General features: G+C 66.1%; 7 protein-coding genes across 7 annotated transcripts; 2 read left to right on the top strand and 5 right to left on the bottom strand.

Annotated features, from left to right (window-relative positions):
* Nucleotides 1-6,564: 6,564 nt before the first annotated feature.
* EMIHUDRAFT_358162 (hypothetical protein) lies at nt 6,565-7,243 on the bottom strand. The gene has a single exon (XM_005762786.1). It carries the CDS (start codon nt 7,181-7,183, stop codon nt 6,626-6,628), a length of 558 nt encoding a protein of 185 aa, XP_005762843.1. The 5' UTR covers nt 7,184-7,243; the 3' UTR covers nt 6,565-6,625.
* Nucleotides 7,244-8,337: 1,094 nt separating this feature from the next.
* On the bottom strand, nt 8,338-9,123 carry EMIHUDRAFT_358163 (hypothetical protein; the record flags this gene model as incomplete). The annotated part of the gene is given in 2 exon segments (XM_005762787.1): nt 8,338-8,969; nt 8,982-9,123. A coding segment is annotated over 1 exon segment (440 nt), but the record flags the coding sequence as incomplete, so codon positions are not given.
* A 459-nt stretch (nt 9,124-9,582) lies between these two features.
* On the bottom strand, nt 9,583-10,293 carry EMIHUDRAFT_55757 (hypothetical protein; the record flags this gene model as incomplete). Its single annotated transcript, XM_005762788.1, has 1 exon — nt 9,583-10,293. A coding segment is annotated over one exon (711 nt), but the record flags the coding sequence as incomplete, so codon positions are not given.
* A 1,110-nt stretch (nt 10,294-11,403) lies between these two features.
* EMIHUDRAFT_67686 (hypothetical protein) lies at nt 11,404-12,933 on the top strand (the record flags this gene model as incomplete). Its single annotated transcript, XM_005762789.1, has 2 exons — nt 11,404-12,012; nt 12,082-12,933. Coding segments are annotated over 2 exons (1,461 nt in total), but the record flags the coding sequence as incomplete, so codon positions are not given.
* A 420-nt stretch (nt 12,934-13,353) lies between these two features.
* On the top strand, nt 13,354-13,560 carry EMIHUDRAFT_60190 (hypothetical protein; the record flags this gene model as incomplete). The annotated part of the gene is made up of 1 exon (XM_005762790.1): nt 13,354-13,560. A coding segment is annotated over one exon (207 nt), but the record flags the coding sequence as incomplete, so codon positions are not given.
* A 550-nt stretch (nt 13,561-14,110) lies between these two features.
* On the bottom strand, nt 14,111-14,512 carry EMIHUDRAFT_57472 (hypothetical protein; the record flags this gene model as incomplete). Its single annotated transcript, XM_005762791.1, has 1 exon — nt 14,111-14,512. A coding segment is annotated over one exon (402 nt), but the record flags the coding sequence as incomplete, so codon positions are not given.
* A 1,121-nt stretch (nt 14,513-15,633) lies between these two features.
* On the bottom strand, nt 15,634-16,134 carry EMIHUDRAFT_311721 (hypothetical protein; the record flags this gene model as incomplete). Its single annotated transcript, XM_005762792.1, has 3 exons — nt 15,634-15,849; nt 15,917-15,993; nt 16,050-16,134. 3 exons carry the CDS (start codon nt 16,132-16,134, stop codon nt 15,634-15,636), a joined length of 378 nt encoding a protein of 125 aa, XP_005762849.1.
* Between the last annotated feature and the right edge of the window lie 3,471 nt (nt 16,135-19,605).

Consider the following 19,605-nt stretch of genomic DNA (forward strand, 5'->3'; position numbering starts at 1 on the left):
CCTCCCCTCCTGGGCGCATGCGCCTCACGTCTCGCCAGAGCATAAGCCCTTGGCGTGTGGCGAGACGAGTTTTTCGCCATCGCCGCGAGCAGCAAGCCGCCCGCCGCAAACAGCCGGAGGCCTCGCCGCGGCACTGGCTGCGCCGCGGTCCCGCACCCGTCGACGCAGCTCCCCCCGCGGAAGACCGCGCGTAGCGACGTCTTGACGATCGAGATGAGCGTGCCTGAAGCTCGCCCACCTACTGCCCCTGAGAGTTGGTTATTGAGTGGGATCAGCTCCCCCCCTTGGGATCGAAGCCGCCACAACCTCACACCCAACATCCCAGGCGGGATCAGAAGGGGACTCCACACCGGACACCGCCCGGGCACAGCCCCCCTACCCGTCGGATCGCACAGAGGGCCCCCTCGGAGCAGCCCACACACAATCACGCATCGGCAGATTGAGTGCCTGAGTCAGGCAGACAGCACAGACGAGAGGAGAGAGAGGAGAGAGAGAGAGAGCACACACACACTCCACGGTGCTGCATGCAGCGCCGGGCGGCGACGGCTTACCGCCTCCCGGTCCCCCTCGGCACACCTCCGCTGCTTAATGTTTGGCGACTCGAACCCGTGAAGCTTCCCCGTGCGCGGGTTACCCCGCACACGGAACCGGAACAGCCGTTTAAATATTGCAACGCCCAGGACTTTTACCTGTCGGTCCGGTTTGCCGGTTTTCCGGCCCGCAGCTTGAGCGATGCAATGCTTCCCTGGACCAATCGCAGGTCCTCGTGGGACCAGCCCTCCGAAGCCTTGACCGCGTCGCGGCGACAACATGCCTTGGCGCGCTTCCCCTCTGGTGTACGGTAGCACGTCTGGCGCGAACGGCTACGGCCTTGCTCTCCACGACCACGGTCTCGTATGAACCTCGGTTGGTCAGGAGCCATCTCCATGTCCCCCGCTACTGTAGGTGGGCGCCGCTCGCGCACACCCACTCACCCAGTTGCAACAATCAACTCTAGACCCCGTCAACTCAGAGTGTCAACCACGACTCCCGACACGGGAACACTGCACCTCATTCAGCCACAGACGCCGCAGCGGCCGGGCGTGTCCTCTGAGCTCTGTCCTGACTTGACACGCGGCGACGGCGACTGAGCAGCCTGCGAGCTCACTGCCCTGCCTTGATTCCTTCGGACCACTAAACCGCTCTACTATCCCATCCATTACCGTGCCCCATGTTCACGTGCGGCCGTTTTACCAGGCGCCCAACCGACGGCCGCGCCGCGATTTACTCTCGGCGTTCGCCTCTCGCCCTGCTGCAGCATCCGTTCCCATCTCTGGCTGCCGTTCGCCGAGCGCCTCCTCAAAGCATGCGAGAATCTCGTCGCTCTGGTCAGCCTCGAGCACGTCGTCGGCAGCGCGGATGCTCGCCCGGCCGGTCGGCCCTCGAGACCTCACAGTGGCGGCCGCCTCTGACAGCGGCGCAGCCTCCCAAGCTGGCCACGCATCATGCTGCGCTTCGCGGCAATCGCGTAACGGGAGGCTCGCTGGCTTTTTGTGGCTTTTTGGACGGCTTTTTTGGATTCTCCCGCCCTCCAACCCTCTGTTGGATTTTTTTTGTAAACCGAGCGTTCGCCATCGTCGGGTCGGGCGACAGCGTGTCCCTTTTTATATTACCCAAAAGCTAGGCTACACAACGCCCTCTATGTTGGGTCAAGGCGGGCGTGTCCCTTTTTCATGGTGATCTTGGTTTGTGCAGAGCTCACAACTCACTACAGGGCGGCATGAGCGGTGCTGGCAGCCCAACCCGCCTCGCCGACCTGGCCCAGGGCGATCTGGCCTCGCTGCGCGCCTTCCTGTCCGGGCGGACGCGCGGCGCGTCGCTCGCGGCCCAGCTAGACGCGCGGCACGACACCGAGAAGCAGGACACGCTGCTGACCTGGGCCGCTCGTCACGGGCAGGCCGAGGCGGTGCGGCTGCTGCTCGAGGGCGGCGCGAGCGTCGGGGCGACGACTGGCGGCGGCGCTTCCGCGCTGTACATCGCGTGCCAGGAGGGGCAGATTCAGTGCGTCCGGCTGCTCCTCGAGGCTGGCGCGGCGGTGGCTCATGCAGACGCTGAAGGCTTCACGCCGCTGTACGTCGCGTGCTTCCAGGGCCACCTCGAGATCGCGCGGCTGCTCTTAGAGGCCGGCGCGGCGGTCCACCAAGCCACGCAGAACGCACCACGCCGCTGTTCATCGCGTGTCAGAACGGCCGCCTCGAGTGCGCCCAGCTGCTGCGCGACGCTGGCGCTGACATTGACCAAGCGATGCACGATGGTGCCACGCCACTCTCCATCGCGTGCCAGAACGGCCACCTCGAGGTCGCCCGGCTGCTCGTCGAGGCTGGCGCGGCGGTGGCTCATGCAGACACTGAAGGCTTCACGCCGCCATACGTCGCGTGCTACAAGGGCCACGTCGAGATCGCGCGGCTGCTCCTCGAGGCCAGCGCGGCGGCCGACCAAGCCGACGAGACAGGCGCCACGCCGCTGTACATGGCGTGCCTCCAGGGCCAGCTCGAGTGCGCCCGGCTGCTCCTCGAGGCCGGCGCAGTGGTCAACCAAGCCCAGCAGAACGGCGCCACGCCGCTGTACATGGCGTGCGAGACGGGCCAGCTCGAGATCGCCCGGCTGCTGCGCGACGCTGGCGCTGACATCGACCAAGCGATGCACGATGGTGTCACGCCGCTGTTCATTGCCTCCCAGGAGGGCCATGTCGAGTGCGTCCGGCTGCTCCTCGAGGCTGGCGCGGCGGTCAACCAAGCAGACGCTGAAGGCTTCGCGCCGCTGTACATCGCATGCCAGCAGGGCCACGTCGAGTGCGTCAGGCTCCTTCTCGAGGCTGGCGCAGCGGTAAGCCAAGCCAGAAGCGACGGCGCCACGCCGCTGCTCGCTGCGTGCCACTTCGGCCACCTCGAGGTCGTCCGGCTGCTCCTCGAGGCTAGCGCGGCGATTAATCAAGCTGATGAAGAAGGCACCACGCCGCTGTACATCGCGTGCTATAAGGGCCACCTCGAGTGCGTCCGGCTGCTCCTCGATGCCAGCGCGGTGCTCGACCAAGCCTGCAACAATGGCGCCACGCCGCTGCTCATCGCGTGCCAGAACGGCCACCTCGAGATCGTTCGGCTGCTTCTCGAGGCTGGCGCGGCGGTCAGCCAAGCCGCGGCGAACGGCGCCACGCCGCTGCTCCTCGCGTGCCAGAAGGGCCACCTCGAGGTCGCCCAGCTGCTCCTCGAGGCTGGCGCGGCGGTCAACCAAGCCAGCAACAAAGGCGCCACGCCGCTGTACATTGCGAGCCAGCAGGGCCACCTCGAGGTCGTCCGGCTGCTTCTCGATGCTGGCGCAGCGATCGACCAAGCCAAGCAGAATGGCGCCACGCCGCTGTACGTTGCATGCCTAGAGGGCCACCTCGAGATCGCCCGGCTGCTCCTCGAGGCGGGCGCAGCGGTAAGCCAAGCCAGAAGCGACGGCGCCACGCCGCTGATCGCCGCGTGCCGCCGCGGCCACCTCGAGGTCGCCAAGCTCCTCTCCTCCTACGGCGCCTCCCGCGCCGCAGCGCCGCCCTTCGGCACGCCCGAGGAGGTCTCAAACAACCGCGGCCACGCCGACCTCGCCGCCTGGCTGGTCGCCAGCCGCGGCTGGACGCCGCTCGCGCACCTTGAGACCCTCACCGCCGCCCGCGCCACCTCCCTCCTGCGCAGCGGCGCAAGCTTGCACGAGGCGAGCCGACGCCGCTGCAGCGCGCCGCGAGCGGCGAGGGCGAGGCGGCGGCGCTGATCCGGCGGGCGGCGGCGCCGTGGTCGCCGGCAAGCCACTCGCTCTTCCCCGCGGCGGCCCGCGCGCGGGCGGCGCTCCTCGTCTGCTCGATCTACGAGATCCACGAGCGGTACCACCTCGACTCGGCAGGAGCCACGAACGGCATCGCGGCGCTCGACTTTGGCCATTGCGTCTTGGGCTTCGCCATTGCGCGCGAGACGGAGTAGGCAGTAGCGGAGGTGTGGCGCGAGGCGACATGACGAGCCGATCGAGGCCAGTGCTTCGGTAGCTCTCACGTCTCTGCTCGCCCAGCGGCCGCGCCGCCTCCAAGATGCAGTGCGGTCAAAGCTAGGTCGTAGGTGCGCGCGGTTGCGTTCGGTTTGCACGTCGCCCATATATACACATGTGCACATGCCACCGAAAGCTAGACTGCGGTGCATAATAAAAATTGAAGTATGAAGAGTCTGTACACTCACGCGGGGCTCACGCGAGACAGCCCAAGCCCACGCGCCCCACACCTCAGCCGCGGCCGCGCTTGCGGTTCCCCGGCGATGCAACGTCCATCGCGCTGCGCGCAACGTCAAACACGCGCCATCGCGGCGAACCTGCGCCGCTCGCGGTTGCCCCGTGTGGGCTGAGAGCAAGTGCCCGGAATGGCACGATGTGACATGTGTGTGTGCAGGCTTGAAGAGCTGCTCGGCGTGGCAACCAACACCAAGATGATGTTGCTCAAGCCGTCGCACAGCTATCTTCCACCTCCCGCCGCTGACCCGGCACCCCCACGACCCGCCTCTCACTCCCCCGCGCCCGCCTGCCCCCCCCCCCCCCCCCCCGTCTGGGGGGGCGACCCCTTCATCTTTGTTTATCGATGCGTCCTAGAATGCAAAAACGCATTCTAGGACGCACTTTTCATCTCAAAGATACCATGTGTCTCGGGTACACAGGGCATTCTAGGATGCGATGGCTGTCCTGGAGATAGCCGCGCCGTGTCTTTTGTTACGCGTTCCATCTTAGACGCCACAAGCATCTATAGATGCACAGCTGTTCTGAGATGGCAATTGCATACTAGATCACATTTTACTATACTTGGACAGGGAAGCGTCTCAGGAGACACCGTGTGTCGGGTGCACCGGGCACCGAGGGGGGAGCAGGGAGCACGAAAAGGCGGTGTGATCTCTCGGCACCCCCTGGGGGCCCTGCCTTGAGTGCTCGCGTGAGGTCTCTCCTCGCGGCCTGCCCCTCCTGGAGAACCAGGTTCTCAGCACCGCGCATGCATCTGCTTGCGTCACGAGCTCTGTCTGGGTGGGCGCAAAGTTGCATGCAGCACTGCTTACGACGATCCGACGGCGACGCCGCTCCCCCCCCCACCAACCAGTTTGCGCGGCAGGTAGCGGGGCCAGTTCGAGGCTGAGGGCGTGGGCGTGCGCCTAGACACGGGAAGAGACAGCGTACTTTCTGGCAGCGACGTTTTTCTTGTTTGACTTGGCGATTTGAGGGACCGGGCATCCCGACTCGCTCCTGCTCCTCGCTCCTCGCTCGGTGAGCTGTCGCCCACCAGCGCGCGGCGACCGCGCGCACACCACCAGCGCGCGCGGCGACAGCTCACCGTGCCCGCCGGCTCGCCGCCCTCCTCACCACCCGTCGGCGCTGTCCGCAGGCATGTGAGTCAGAACGGCGACCGCGCAGCGCGCGCTGGTGTCTTGCTCGCCACCACCCTCTCGCCCCCGCTCCGTGACCGCCGCCGCCCGCGCCACCGCCGCCGCCAACACCGCCTCGCGCCTCGCGCCTCACCCTCGCCGTCCCCGCCGCCCGCCCTCGACCTCGCGACGGCGTCCTTCTGGGGATCTGCGGGTGGCTTGCCCGCCTCGCCGCCGCCCCCAAGCGTGACCACACCGCTCGATCGGTGAGCCGTCGCCCGCCACGCGCGCTCTCACGGCCACCGCGGGCCGCTCATTGCCTCCGCCACGTCGCAGGTGTTTGATCTGGGCAGGAAGCGGCGCTGGTGACGGCAACCGGCAGCCACAGCCACGTGCACGGAGTGCTAAGCGAGGTGCCTGTGTCCAAGTCTGAGTAGCCCGTGGCCGTGAGTGGCTCAGGGGCAGTGTTCTATGACTGCGTCCTGTGCGTGCTGTTCAGTGTGAGTCGGTGCAGCGGTGGGCCTGCTGCCGCTGCTAGACGTGAGAGCCGCTGTCCGTGCCCAAGCACGTTGCGCGGAGAGGCTATAGGGCGCCCACCCACGAGTGCTCGGGTGGGCGCGCCGCGGCTGTGCGAGTAGTAGTAGTGCAGCGGCCGCGGCGCACAGCCGGGGGCACGGCCCGCCGCGCAGCGCTCGCCACACCGAGCCCTTCGTTTTTTTTTACACGTGCGTGTATTTCTTGAGATCCACACGTGCTGTTCACAGTATGCACGAATAGTTCAAAATATGCGCGCGTCTTCTGAGACACGCGCTGTTCACAGTATGCACGGCGCGTCTTTTGAGACAGCAACCGGCCAATCGGAGATGCCGCGAGCAATTCGGGATGCGCGGAGCAACTAATATGGACTCGCGCATCTTAGGATGCTCGAGCATACCGAGGACAGCGAGCGTCTAAGTAGGGCACCTACTAGACGCACTCTAATCCAGAGACGCATTCGGTAAACAAAGATGGGGGGGTCGCCCCCCCAGACGCCCCCCCTCCCTCGCGCCTCGGCGGAACGCTTATCGGCGCGCCCTCTAGAGTCTAGTATCGACCGCGCCGGTGCCAGTGCTGGACAGCAGGTTGTCGCTCATGTCGGAACGCCCCATGTGTCCTTTGTGTAAAAGATTTTTGTCCTATCTAAACGAGCTCTGTGTGCCGTGTGCCACCTTGCGCTCGTGTCACACAATATCATCCACGAAACTGCTCACGCCCGCCCCCGCCTTTGAGAGGCCCGCGCTGGCGCTTCCGAAGCTCGCCTTTGCGCCGTTGACGAGGCCCGCGCCCGCGACAGCCGCAGCGTCCGACGACGACGTGGCGAGCTGGCCAGCGTACTCGTGCACGCTGGCGGGGGCGAGGTTGCAGAGCGGCTGCGGCAGGGTCTCGGAGAGGATCTGGTTGAGGGCCGCCTGCGCGCTCGCGTCGATCTGCGGCCGGATCAACATCTCGTCCAGCCCGAGCATCGCCGCGCCCGGGTTGAGTGCTTGGACCGACGACCACCACCCGCCCTCGCCCCCTATGACCAACAAAATGAGCGTCTCGCGTTCAGAACAGAGACGCACCGATCTCCTATCGTCCTCTCCGCCTCCGCCCTCTCCGTCCTCTCCGCCTATATCGTCATCGTCATCATCAGCGTCGTCGTCGTCGCCGCCTTCGTCGTCGTCGTCGCCACCGTCGCTGCCGTGCCGCCCGAGCCTCACCTGCTCATCACTCTCATCATACTTAGTCCCTTCCGCCATGGCCGTCTCACCAATGGCGGCCGACCCTCACACCGAGTCGAACGGCGCGCCGTTCACCGAAAAGTCGCCACCTGACCGGTGGCCGATGGTGGCCGCCTAAATAATAATGAACAACAACTACTCATGACTGATGACGCCTCTCCCGACCAATCACCGATGCTGACCGCCTCCCACCCCACCGACACCTCGCTCATGGCGATGCGCGTGACGGAACACGCGGCGATCGTCATGGAGAAGCGCGCGGACAGAGTCACGTTGTACAGCTGCGCGAGCAGGGTGAGGGGCCCCACCTGATCATAGCAGAGCAGGAGAACGTCATGACGAGATGATGAAGCGGCGGGAGAGGGCCACCCCAGTCACAACGGCAGTGGCTTTACGAGAGTCACGGACGATACGATGAAGCGGCGGGAGCGGCCGCGCCTCCGTCGACGCGTTATGCCGCCGCTCGCCCTCGATCTCGCAGACCTGTGCACAGCTGCAAGTGTGAAGAGGCGCCGCTCACAGCGTGATGCCGCCGCTCGCCCTCACTGTCGCAGACCTACAATTATTATTCTTATTCTATTAATATTATTGTATTATGCCGCCGCTCTGCCCTCGATCTCGCAGACCGAGTGCGACGACACCGCCGAGCGAACCTCGAGCTTCCCTCCGCCGCGCCGCCGCGGCCCGTTCCTCCACAGGACCTCGTCGATCGCATGCTCAAGCGCCGAGCCGACGTCGAGCGCGCCCCCGCCGACGGCGAACAGGACGGAGCCCGAGACGTTGAAGGTGGCCGCCGCCGGGTTGCAGGGGCGCCCGGCGTCGATCTCGAGGCGCGCCACCTGCGAGCGAGCCGTGAGGGCGGCGCTGACCTCGTGACAGAAGCTACTCACGGCGCACGTCCAAGGCGCGCAGCCTCGAGCCCCTTGACGCCTACATGTGTCGGGCCACGGCCAGGGGTCGTGTCCGGTGCCAGGGGCAAAGGGGTAGCAGCCTCGCGCCGCGGTGGCGCCGAGGATCGAGCCGCCGAGCGAGTGGACCGTGTGCACCTGGGGAGTGAACGAGCAAGTAAGCAATCAGTGAGAGGAGTGTGCACCTGAGCTAGACTTCGATACACATGACGCCAAACACACGATTGCACACACCGCACCGCACCCCGCACCCCGCGCGCCGCGCCCCCGCCGCCCCGCCACAGCCAGTCAGTCACCAAGTCATTAAAGGCGAGCGGGTGGTGTTTTACGAGAGGAGTGAAGTGCTCATTGAATGGCGGAGTGTGCACCTGTCGAGTGAGCTTGTGAGTCGCGAATGGTTCGTGAGCCGTGAGGCCGAAGGCCGGGTGGGCGCGCGTCACCTCGCGGCAGCGTGAGCCGCCCAGCGCCGACCCAAGGGAGGACCCGAGCGCCGTCAGGTTTCCCGCACCGATCCAGCCGCCCAGGCTCCAGATGGCGCCCGGCCAGTCGGAGCGCAGATCTCCGCCAATCTCGCCTGCGCAGGCGAGAGCACACGCCTTGCCTACCGGCGGGCCGGTGATCTCCGTGGGCTCCGCCTGCGGCTCGAGGCCGATGCTCGCGTCGGCAGTGCCGGGGTCAAGGTCGCTCCAGAGGGTCGTCGCAAGCATGTCGTTGATCGCCAGCTTGAGGAAGTAGGCGTGCTGCAGGGAGACGCACTGGTTGAACGACTCGAGCCGGGACGGCATCGTGGGCAGGCTGGAGGTGGTCCGCGCGGTCAGCGCCGCGTACTTGCCCGGGTACCAGCTTTTCGCCTCCTTCCCCGGATACCAGCTTGTGGCGTCGCCAGCCTCGCCCGCCTCTGCAGCCCGGCCGGCCGGCACGAGCAGCGCGAGGCGGCAAGCCCGGCCGGCAAACAGCACGAGCAGCGCCGAAAAAAGCGCAGCGGAGAGGAGGAGGGCCACCCTGCCGCGTGGTTGGGTGGCCAGCGAGGGTGGTTGCTCTATCATTGGCCCGCGAGGGTGGTTGCTACCGGCGACAACGACAAGGTGCTGGGTTCCAACTTTTTGCGGGGTATGGTATGGTTGCCCCATCCGTGGCGTGGGGCTCGCCTTCGAAAAGTCGGGCATGGCTCTCCCCGCAACTCTATCGCTAACACGCGCGCACCACCGAGACTGTGGTGGGCGCGCTGCGGTCGCACGTCTACCTCCGTCATAGTGCCACGACGTGCGGCCTGGGTACGGGGTGTGAATACGTCTGGTAGGTGTGGGTAGGTCTGGGTAGGTCCGGGTACGGGGTGTGAATACGTCTGGTAGGTGTGGGTAGGTTTGGGTAGGTCCGGGTAGGTTTGGGTAGGTCCGGGTACGGGGTGTGAATACGTCTGGGTAGGTCTGGGTAGGTCCGGGTAGGTCTGGGTACATCTGGGTAGGTCCGGGTACGGGGTGTGAATACGTCTGGGTAGGTCCGGGTAGGTCTGGGTAGGTCCGGGTAGGTTTGGGTAGGTCCGGGTAGGTTTGGGTAGGTCCGGGTAGGTCTGGGTATGGGGTGTGAATACGTCTGGGTAGGTCCGGGTAGGTTTGGGTAGGTCCGGGTAGGTCTGGGTGCGGGGTGTGAATACGTCTGGGTAGGTCCGGGTAGGTCCCGGTACGGGGTGTGAATACGTCTGGGTAGGTCCGGGTAGGTTTGGGTAGGTCCGGGTAGGTCTGGGTATGGGGTGTGAATACGTCCGGGTAGGTCCGGGTACGGGGTGTGAATACGTCTGGGTAGGTGTGGGTAGGTCCGGGTACGGGGTGTGAATACGTCTGGGTAGGTCCGGGTAGGTCCGGGTACGGAGTGTGAATACGTCTGGGTAGGTGTGTAGGTTTGGGTAGGTCCGGGTACGGGGTGTGAATACGTCTGGGTAGGTCCGGGTAGGTCTGGGTACGGAGTGTGAATACGTCTGGGTAGGTGTGGGTAGGTGTGGGTAGGTCCGGGTACGGGGTGTGAATACGTCTGGGTAGGTCCGGGTAGGTCTGGGTACGGGGTGTGAATACGTCTGGGTAGGTCCGGGTAGGTTTGGGTAGGTCCGGGTACGGGGTGTGAATACGTCTGGTAGGTGTGGGTAGGTTTGGGTAGGTCCGGGTAGGTTTCGGTAGGTCCAGGTACGGGGTGTGAATACGTCTGGGTAGGTCCGGGCGGGGTGTGAATACGTCTGGGTAGGTCCGGGTAGGTTTGGGTAGGTCCGGGTAGGTCTGGGTATGGGGTGTGAATACGTCCGGGTATGTCCGGGTACGGGGTGTGAATACGTCTGGGTAGGTGTGGGTAGGTCTGGGTAGGTCCGGGTACGGGGTGTGAATACGTCTGGGTATTCTCTTTCTTGCGCGGATCGGGAGGGCGGCGACCTCTGCCCCCGTCCACGCTTCGCATCCCCTTGGCGCTGGGCGCCGGGTACGGCGTTTTCTTTTTCGAGCGCGCCGTCTGGCTTTTTCGCTTCTTTTCTCTCTGCGCGGGGGGTCCTCCGGTTTTGCTCTGCTGCGGCTGTCAGGCGCCTGCTCTGCAGCTGGTGCTGCTCCTGTCACTATTTCACTGTGTCGTGGGGCCGACGTGCGCGGTGGCCTTCCTCGGCCCTTCCTCACGTGACGCACGGCGAGGGCGGCACTCGCCACGGCTGCGAGCGCCCACCCTATCCACCACCTCACTCCGCACAGAGGCGCCAGTAATGACAGCAAACAATTAAATAAAATCCACTGTATATGAGCTGCTGCCTCACTGCTGCGAGTTGACATATCCGGCGATGCGCGCGCGTTCCGTTCGTGCGTCGACTGGCTCCCAGTTCGAGTCGCCGGGGGGGAGGGGGGGGCCTCCTCGGCCTCCTCGGCCTCCTCGGCCTCCTCGGCCTCCTCGGCCTCCTCGGCAGCCTCGGCTGCTTGGCGCACGCGGCGCGCGAGCCGCGCCGCGCTGCCTTTTTGCTCGCTGCCTCCGTTGTCGGCCCGGCCGTTCCGTCTCCTCGCTCTGGCTCGGGCCGTGGGCGTGCTGCTGCTGCTGCTCGGCACTGTTGTCGCCATTTTCAATGTGCGCACATTGTATGGCTGCTCGGGTCGTTGCTCCCGTGGATCAGCAGCCGGTGGCAAGCCACCAGCGCGATTCGTCACGCAGCCTACTCCTACTACCGCGCGCGCGCGCGCGCAGGCCGCCGTGGGCACGGGTGGGGCGAGCGCGCGCACCATGATCTCGAGACGTGCCCGCCGCCCTTTTTGGCCTAGAGCGGGCGAGAATCCTAACGGATTGACGCCTCCATTTCTTTGTTTCCGCACGATGGTGGTGCCCGCCTCGACGCCTTCAGCGCCGCCACCGGGCGACGCCGCGCCTCCCGGCTCCGAGACCTTGCACGTGGGCGGCTGGAAGGTCGTCGTCGCCGACGGGCACGCGGTGCTGCCCGAAGGCATGACGCACCTGCCGGACGATGCGTTCCGCGGCCGCACCTCTCTCGTCTCGGTCGCCTGCCCGAGCAGCCTCGTCTCCATCGGCTGGCGCGCCTTCTGCGGCTGCTCCGCCCTCGCCCGCGTCACCCTTCCCGCCGGCCTCACCTCCATCGGCAGCTGCACCTTCCGCAACTGCTCCTCCCTTGCCTCCGTCACCCTCCCCGCCGGCCTCACCTCCATCGGCACCAACGCCTTCCGCGGCTGTTCCTCGCTCGTCTCCATCGACCTCCCCGCCTGCCTCACCTCCATCGGCCACAACGCCTTCGACGGCTGCTCCGCCCTTGCCCGCGTCACCCTCCCCGCCGGCCTCACCTCCATCGGCTGGCGCGCCTTCTGGGGCTGCTCCTCCCTCGCCTCCGTCACGCTGCCGCTGCCCGATGGCCTCTCGATTGACGACGGTGCCTTCTTCGACTGCCCCCTCAACAATGAGGCGAAGGCAGCAGTGCAGGCCATCAACTTTTGGGCGGTGCGGCCTCCAATCGACGCGCAGGGGCATGCCACTGTGCCGGAGGGCCTCACCACCATCGCCAGCAGCGCCTTCCGAGAGTGGGCCTCCCTCGTCTCCGTCACCCTCCCTACCACCCTCGTCTCAATCGGCGACGAAGCCTTCTTCGGCTGCTCCTCCCTCGCCTCCGTCACCTTCCCCGCCACCCTCACCTCCATCGGCGCCAGCGCCTTCTGGGGCTGCTCCGCCCTCACCTCCGCCGCCCTCCCCGCCGGCCTTACCATCGGCTACTGGGCCTTCTACCGCTGCTCTGCCCTCACCTCCGCCGCTCTCCCCGCCGGCCTCGCCTCGATCGGCGAAGACGCCTTCGAATGCTGCGACTCCCTCGCCTCCATCACGCTGCCGCTGCCCGATGGCCTCTCGATTGACGACGGTGCCTTCTCCGACTGCCCCCTCAACGACGAGGCGAAGGCAGCAGTGCGGGCCATCAACTTTTGGGCGGTGCGGCCTCAAATCGACGCGCAGGGGCACGCCACTGTGCCGGAGGGCATCACCACCATACCCAGCTGCGCCTTCTCCGACTGCTCCACCCTCGCCTCCGTCACCCTCCCCGCCGGCCTCACCTCGATCGGCAACGACGCCTTCTCCGGCTGCTCCTCGCTCGCCCATGTCACCCTCCCGGCCGGCCTCACCTCCATCGGCGACGAAGCCTTCTTCGGCTGTTCCTCGCTCGTCTCCATCGACCTCCCCGCCACCCTCACCTCCATCGGCGGCTGCGCCTTCTCCGGCTGCTCCGCCCTCAGCTCCGTCACCCTCCCCGCCGGCCTCGTCTCAATCGGCGACGAAGCCTTCGAGCGCTGCTCCGCCCTCCCCTCCGTCACCGTGCCAACCACCGCCGAGATCGGTGACAAGGCCTTCGACCCCACGACCACCGTCCTCCGCCTCTCGCCCGCGAGCATGCGCGCCCAGGCTAGGGCGGCGGAGGCGGCGGCAAGAGAGGCCGAGATGGCGGAGGCGGCGGCGGAGGCGGATCGGAACGCGGAAGCGCTTCTGGCGGATGAGGAGGCGGAGAAGGAGGCGGAGCAGCGCGCCAAGGAGCGCAAGGCCAAGAAGAAGAAGAAGAAGAAGGGCAGGGGCGGGGGGAGCGGCGCCGGGCCGTCGCAGGAGCCGGAAGGCGAGGAGGCGGAGGCGGAGGCGGAGGGGGAGGCGGTGGCGGCAGCAGAGGAGGCGGAGCTGGCGGGGGCGCTCCAGGAGAGCGCGAGGCTGGAGGAGGAGAGGCGGGTGGCGGAGGAGCAGCCGCCCGAGCCGGAGGCGCCGCCGAGGGAGGAGGAGCCGCCGCCGGCCGACTTCATCTGCCCAATCACGACCGAGGTGATGAGCGACCCGGTGATGGCGGCGGACGGCCATTCCTACGAGCGGAAGCAGATCGAGCGCTGGCTCGCGACCAAGTCGACGAGCCCGATGACGGGCGAGACGCTCCAGCACACGCACACCTTCCCAAACCACGCGCTGCGCCGGCAGATCCGAGAGTGGCAAGAGGCGCATTGAGCGGTTTCGCGCGTCCGCGTGGCGCGGGGTGTCGTGTGGCCGTCGTTATTCTTTTCGCAACCGAACCGGTGTGTAACCGCAGCAGCGCCTTCTCCCCAGATGCCAGAACAGCGCGCGCGAGCTGACCTTACTTATTACTCTCATCACCGCACACCCCGACGCGAGCTCTCTCAGTCACAAAGGAGTCAGTCGACCCGCACAGTCCACAGACCCAGAAAATCCCTCCAGTGTAGCACTACGCTCCCTCCCTCCCTCCCTCCGCGTCCCGGTTGCCACTGCGCTGCGTCCTTTTTCGCGCGGCTAGGCCGCCTCCGCCCTGGCCCTCTCAGCGGCCGCTGACACGCGCCTCGCCTTGGCGGCAGCGACCGCCGCCTCAGCCGTCGTCAGGCGTGGCGACGGGCAGGCAAGTGTAGGCGTCCGGGTGGGCAAGGGACATTCTGCAGAGGGGAGGAGCTCAGTCTTGGTGTCAGCCGGTGTTTGCCGTGGACACACCCGGAGGCAGCGCCCCCGTCGCCATCTCGAACAACGCCGACATGATCCCTGTCGTGCCCTTCCAGCTCGCGCGGTCGAGGCTCGCGCTCTTGAAATCGGTGCCATCGATATTGGCGCCGTCAAATATTGCGCCCGGAGAGACGGTCAACTCGAAGCTGGCCGCTCTGATATGCGCGCCGGTGAAGTCGGGGCTGGTGAACGACGTCTCGCCGACCTGCGCATTTTCCATCTTCGCGTTGCGGAACGAGACAGCGGCGCCTCGCGCGTTTTTGAACTCGGCGCCCTTCAGCTGCGCGCCATCGAACACCGCGCAGGCGAGATTCACGTCCTCGAGAATGGCCCCCTCCAAATTGGCGTTGCGGAGGTCAGCGTTGTACAGATCATTCTGCGGGCACACCAAGGCCAACTCCACGCCGGGCCCGACAGAGGCACAGCACGGGCAAGTCTTGACAGGCGCCGGAGGGCAGCCCGCTAGCTTGCGTGCCTTCTCCGCCGGCGTCGGTGGCTTCAAAAGGCCACCGCTGCTCGGCAGCTTGTTGTTCATGACGCGCATGGGCGACGACAACCACGACGGCGCGGCGGTCGCGCTCTGCCCCGTCTTCTTCACCTGGAATGGACGCTAGGCGGGAGTCGGATATGGGTGTCGCTTAGACTACTGTTTTCGGTTATGAGTCGGTTATGGGTGTCGAAGAGTCGCTTACTACTACTGCTCTTCACCTGGCATATGTGGTTGACTGACGGGCGGATCGAGTCGACGTTACCCGATTGCAGCTCGCATCGGCTGTAGCCAAAGCTGTCCGTGCCGACCGTCGCCCACTCGTACGCTGTGCAAGAGGGGTCAGCGAGACAATTCGACTCGCAGTCGGCCTGGCTCATGAGCCACTGCTCTGTGTGCGGCCCGCTTGGGTTGAGCGCGCTCGCACATAAGCCGTGCGCGCTCACGGCGCCCGGAGCGTTGGAGAAGCTCCCCGTCGCAGCTTGGGCGCACACATTTTGGAGCAAGAGAATCGCCACATACACGCACGTGGAATAGATAAGCATCATCAATCGATGGCCGGGGAAGGGGCCGAGGCGACGACCGAGCCACAGCTTTTCGAGCTGCACAAGAAAGGGGCGGTGGCGACGACGGCGAGAGCCACAGCTTCTCCGGCTGAATCATCTCTCGAGGTCTCGAGGTTGGAATCACATTCACTTTTTTCGCACCCTTTGCTGCCACTCATAAAATCGTTGGGTCGTAACGTACCGTACACACATGCTGGGAGTTCAAGTGCTACACTCCGTTCCTCCCCTGACCCCTCCGGCGCGAAGGGCAACGGCTCTGCCCGCTGCGGAGGCGCTGCCTCCCGTGCCGATGGGCACTTCATCGCGCTTGGCAACACTGAGGAGCACCTCTCCACCTGGCTGGCGCGCACAGGCACGACGCAAATCATACGATAATCGCCTTCCGGACTGCTCGTGAACGCAATGTAAATGCCGCGCACATACGTCCCACGTTTGAGCTAGCTGGCTCTACTAATTGTCCCGTATTTGCAGGTCATCGCCGCTTCGCACGTTATGCGCACGACATCGCGCAACCGGTCAGACCTGCTGCACCGACGACGCCTCGCCTCCAGAGACCTCGCGCGCCTCCGCAGAGCTGCGGCTGCTCATCTTGGCGAACACCCGGCTGAGGCCGCCAAAGCTGCGCTTCGCGAGGCTGGTGCCGCCCTCAGCGACGCTGCCCGAAACGAGGAGGTCCGCCCGCGACCGAGCGGGGGTAGCGCCTAGGCTCTTTGCCAGAAGGACGAGCGACACCTGCGGACAGGGACGCCCCTCTTCACGAAACGCTCGATGCGGGGGGGGAGCTCGCTGTGGGGGAGACGGGGCGCGCGCCCTGCGGTGGCGGCCGGGGGTGCACGATTTTGCCAGGTCCTTGTAGAGTCCGCCGGCGATGAGCTCCTGCGGCGTTTGGGGGGGAGAGGGTTGGGGAGGAGGGGTGGCGGGACGGGCGCCACTGTTGGACATCCGCTCCTGCGGCGTGACTTCAAAAAACCTCGAGAACTGGCAGCCGCGGAGCGCGGGGTCGTTCTCGTGCGCCATCACGATCTTCAGCCTGTCCTGGCGCGCCTGCTTGACCTGCTCGGCCAGCCGCTCGTCGCTGACGAAGCTGTCCTCGTTGAGGTAGAGCAGCATGTGCGTCGCGCTGGCCGGCCGATCATCGGTGGTGGAGATCGTGAGACCGGCAAAGACGGCGGCGATCTCGGTGGCCAGCTCCAGCGACCCCGGGTTGGCAGGCGAGGCCCAGAGCGTGGTCTGTTTGGAAAAGGCGAGCGACTGGCTCTCGGGCTCGCCCGACACGCAGAGCGGGAGGGAGGTCTTGTCCAGAAAGTTGGGCGAACAGAGGAGCACCGCCTAGGGTGGTTCAAGTGGGGGTCGCGGTTGGGAGACGGAGAGGACTGCGGAGCGGCTGGCTGAGGCCGGCGGCGCCTCGGCGATGATTTTGAGGGAGACGAGCTGAAACTCATCGATGCGATACCAGATCGTGAGCGGCCAGTCCTCGTCAAAGATGGCCGGCTGCAGTTCCTCGGGGCACTCGTTGCGCAGCGCCTGCAGCGTCCCGCCTCCCTTTTCAGGGTCCGCTTCTTGGACGAGGACGAGCGGCTTGTCCTTCTCGAGCGACGAGCGAACCTCTCGGAGGCAGTTCTGTGGCGCGGGAGAGGCGGGAGGTAAGGCCAAGGTGCGGTAGAGGCGGGGTGGGAGGAAGAGGCGAACCTTGGAGCGGAAGTAGCCCTGCGAGAGGAAGAAGAGGATGGCCTGCGAGCGCTGGATGTACTCCTCGAGCGCCCCGATATCCTTGAGATCATCTACCTATGAGAGCACACCGCGGTGCGTCAGAGGCTGTGTGTGTAGCTAGCGCGGCTGAGCATGTGCGCGCGTCGAGAAAGACTTTGATGTCCGGCAGCAGCTGCTCGAGCTCGCCCTTTATGACCTTGACGGCGTCTTGACCGGTCGACCTATTCGGAGGTTGTGGCTCTATACCGGGTCCTGCTCCTCTTCTCCCTCCATGGCTATGACTCACCAGATGTGGCTGTTGAAGAGGTGCCATGTGAGGCCGGTCCCGATGCTCAGCTCGGGGGGCTGCTTGGTCGAGACGAGTCGGATCGTGGGGACCTTGGCGACGCGACGGGCGGCGACGATGGCGCTGACGAGGAAGAAGGCGAGCACGACTGCAACGAGGATGATCATCGAGTCGACAATCACATTGAGGCTGCGGAAGCCGAGGACATCGGCGGGGTCTACTCCCTGGTACCGCTCCTGGATGCCGAGGAAGATGGTGCTCCAGTTGGTGCCGAGGAAGAGGAGGAGGAGCACGAGGCTGGTGGCGACGGCGATGACGTTGTCCTCGACCCGCTTGTACGGCCGCACGACGGCGAGCGCGACGGCGTAGCATGAGCAGATGAGCGTCGCCACCACGAGGCGAACAAAGGCTCGCTCCTCCGGGACCAGCAGCACGAAGCCGGTCAGCACGAGCTTGCGCGCCAGCTCGACCGCCTCCCACCAGTACCAAGTCTTCTCGTACTCCCGGTGGAGGAAGGCGGTGGCCCGCGTCAGAGCATTCGGCGTCTTGGCCTGCAGCGGCTTGTAGCAAGCGGCGAGGAGCGACGTGAAGAGGACCAGCGAGCCGGCGGGCCAGAGGACGATGAAACCGATGGCGAGGTTCTTGATGGGTCCGTGATCGTCGGAGCCGCACTCGACGCTCGCGTCCTGCCGCATGTAGGAGACCTGCTGCAGGGGCTCGTTTGGCGGAGAGATGGTGTAGGCCTATCAGCAGAACGTTGCGAGGACTGAGGGGGGTGGGGTTGTGAGCAACGGCAGTCAGCTGTGAGGGGCGGCGCCTGGCACGACCAGGAGCGGAAGATGGAGGCGCTGATGGTGGGCACGAAGCAGAAAATGAGCACCAAGCCAGCGGGCGTGAGGTCGAGGAGGCCGAGGGCCGCCTCCGCCCACAGCTTTGGGCGCGGTGGCGGCGCGGTTCGCCAGCAGTGGAGCCGCAGGCTTATTCCCGCAACCATTAGCAGGGCGATGAGGGCGACGGGGGAGATAGCGACGGCGAGGAGCCGCAGAGCGTAGCCGAGGCACTGCTCCGGCAGGAAAAAGCCAGACCAGTCGATGGAGATCACGTTGGCCAAGTTGTCCGTCCAGCCCGTGTACTTGTCTGGCAGCCGCGCGGAGTAGGTGGAGGACAAGACGGTGCAGATCTGGTAGAAGCCAAACAGGATCTTGACCTTGGCCGTCATTCCGACCCCGACGTAGTACTTGACGGAGCGGTCTGCAAAGCGGAGGATAGGGCCGATGATGCGCTCCTTCCGCCACGGCATGTGGTAGGCCCACGCCGCCAAGCCGCACGCGACGCAGAGGCCGAGGACGAGGCCTACGATGCGGCCCACAGCGGCGGCGCGCGGAGCGCATACTTCGCAGGTGTCACCGTCGACGAGGTGGTGGTCTGGCGCAGCGCAGAGCCGGCACTCGGGCCCTTTGAAGTCCGAAGCGCAGTACGCGTCCGAGCCCGCCTCCACCATCCTCCGGCGGCGAGAAGCCTTTCTCGCCACCGGCTCGCTGCCGGCGCACCGCGTCTTGCCAGCCTCGGCATTGCCGCCAAAGAGGCGGCACTCTGTCAGCACGGCGGAGGAGGGGCTGGCGCGCCAAAAGCCGCGCGGGAGGACGAGGGATGAAAGGGTAGTGTTGTCCGGGCAGGCAGCGTTCGGCGGGCACGGCTTGCAGTACTCGGTTGGGGAGGTGAAGATGATGGCCGAGGTGTTCCGCAGGTAGTAGTCGTCCATGCAAAATGAGCAGGTGGTGCTGCCATTGACCGAGCTGAGGGGGTGAGGACACGGGATGCATTCACCCTGGCCAGGGTTTGCGGCGTATGCGCCTGCAGCACACTCGATGCAGGAGTCGCTGCCGGCGCCAGAGGTGGTGCCGGGCTTACAGAGCTCGCACTGGGAGAGGCCAGCTGCTACCGCGACGGTGCCTGGCCGGCACGGCGCGCACGCATCGCTGCTTTCCGCGCCCCGCGTTGCGCTCGCGGTCCCGGCGGGGCAGAGCTCGCACGCGGCGCTCGAGTTGGAGCCGTTGGCCGGGTTGAAGCTGCCGGCGGGGCAGGGCTCCCAGACCATGCGGGTGGCGGCGCCCGCCTCTTCGCAGTAGCCGCCGTGCGGGCAAGGGTCGCAGGCGGGGAGGCCGAGGTCGGGAGAGAAGCTGCCCGCGGGGCAGGTGAGGCAGTCCGATTGGCCTGTGAGGGGCTGATGCTGGCCCGGAGCGCACGGGATGCAGCTCTCGCTGCTCGCCGCGCCGAGGGCGGGCATGCGAGTGCCGACCGGGCAGGGCTCGGGGTCGGCGGTCCCCTCCTCGCAAAAGTGGCCCCTGGTGCACTGGCCGCTGCAGGAGGTGTTGGTGAGGCCGCTCCTGTTCCCGTAGTAGCCAGCAGAGCAACGGTTGCACTCGGGGGCGCTGAAGTCGCCGAAAAGGGAGCCCTCAGTCGGCATCCAGCGGCCCAAGCGGCAGTCCCAG

This window comes from Emiliania huxleyi (genome assembly GCF_000372725.1).
Source record: "Emiliania huxleyi CCMP1516 unplaced genomic scaffold EMIHUscaffold_66, whole genome shotgun sequence".
In the NCBI taxonomy this organism is placed as follows: Eukaryota; Haptophyta; order Isochrysidales; family Noelaerhabdaceae; genus Emiliania; species Emiliania huxleyi.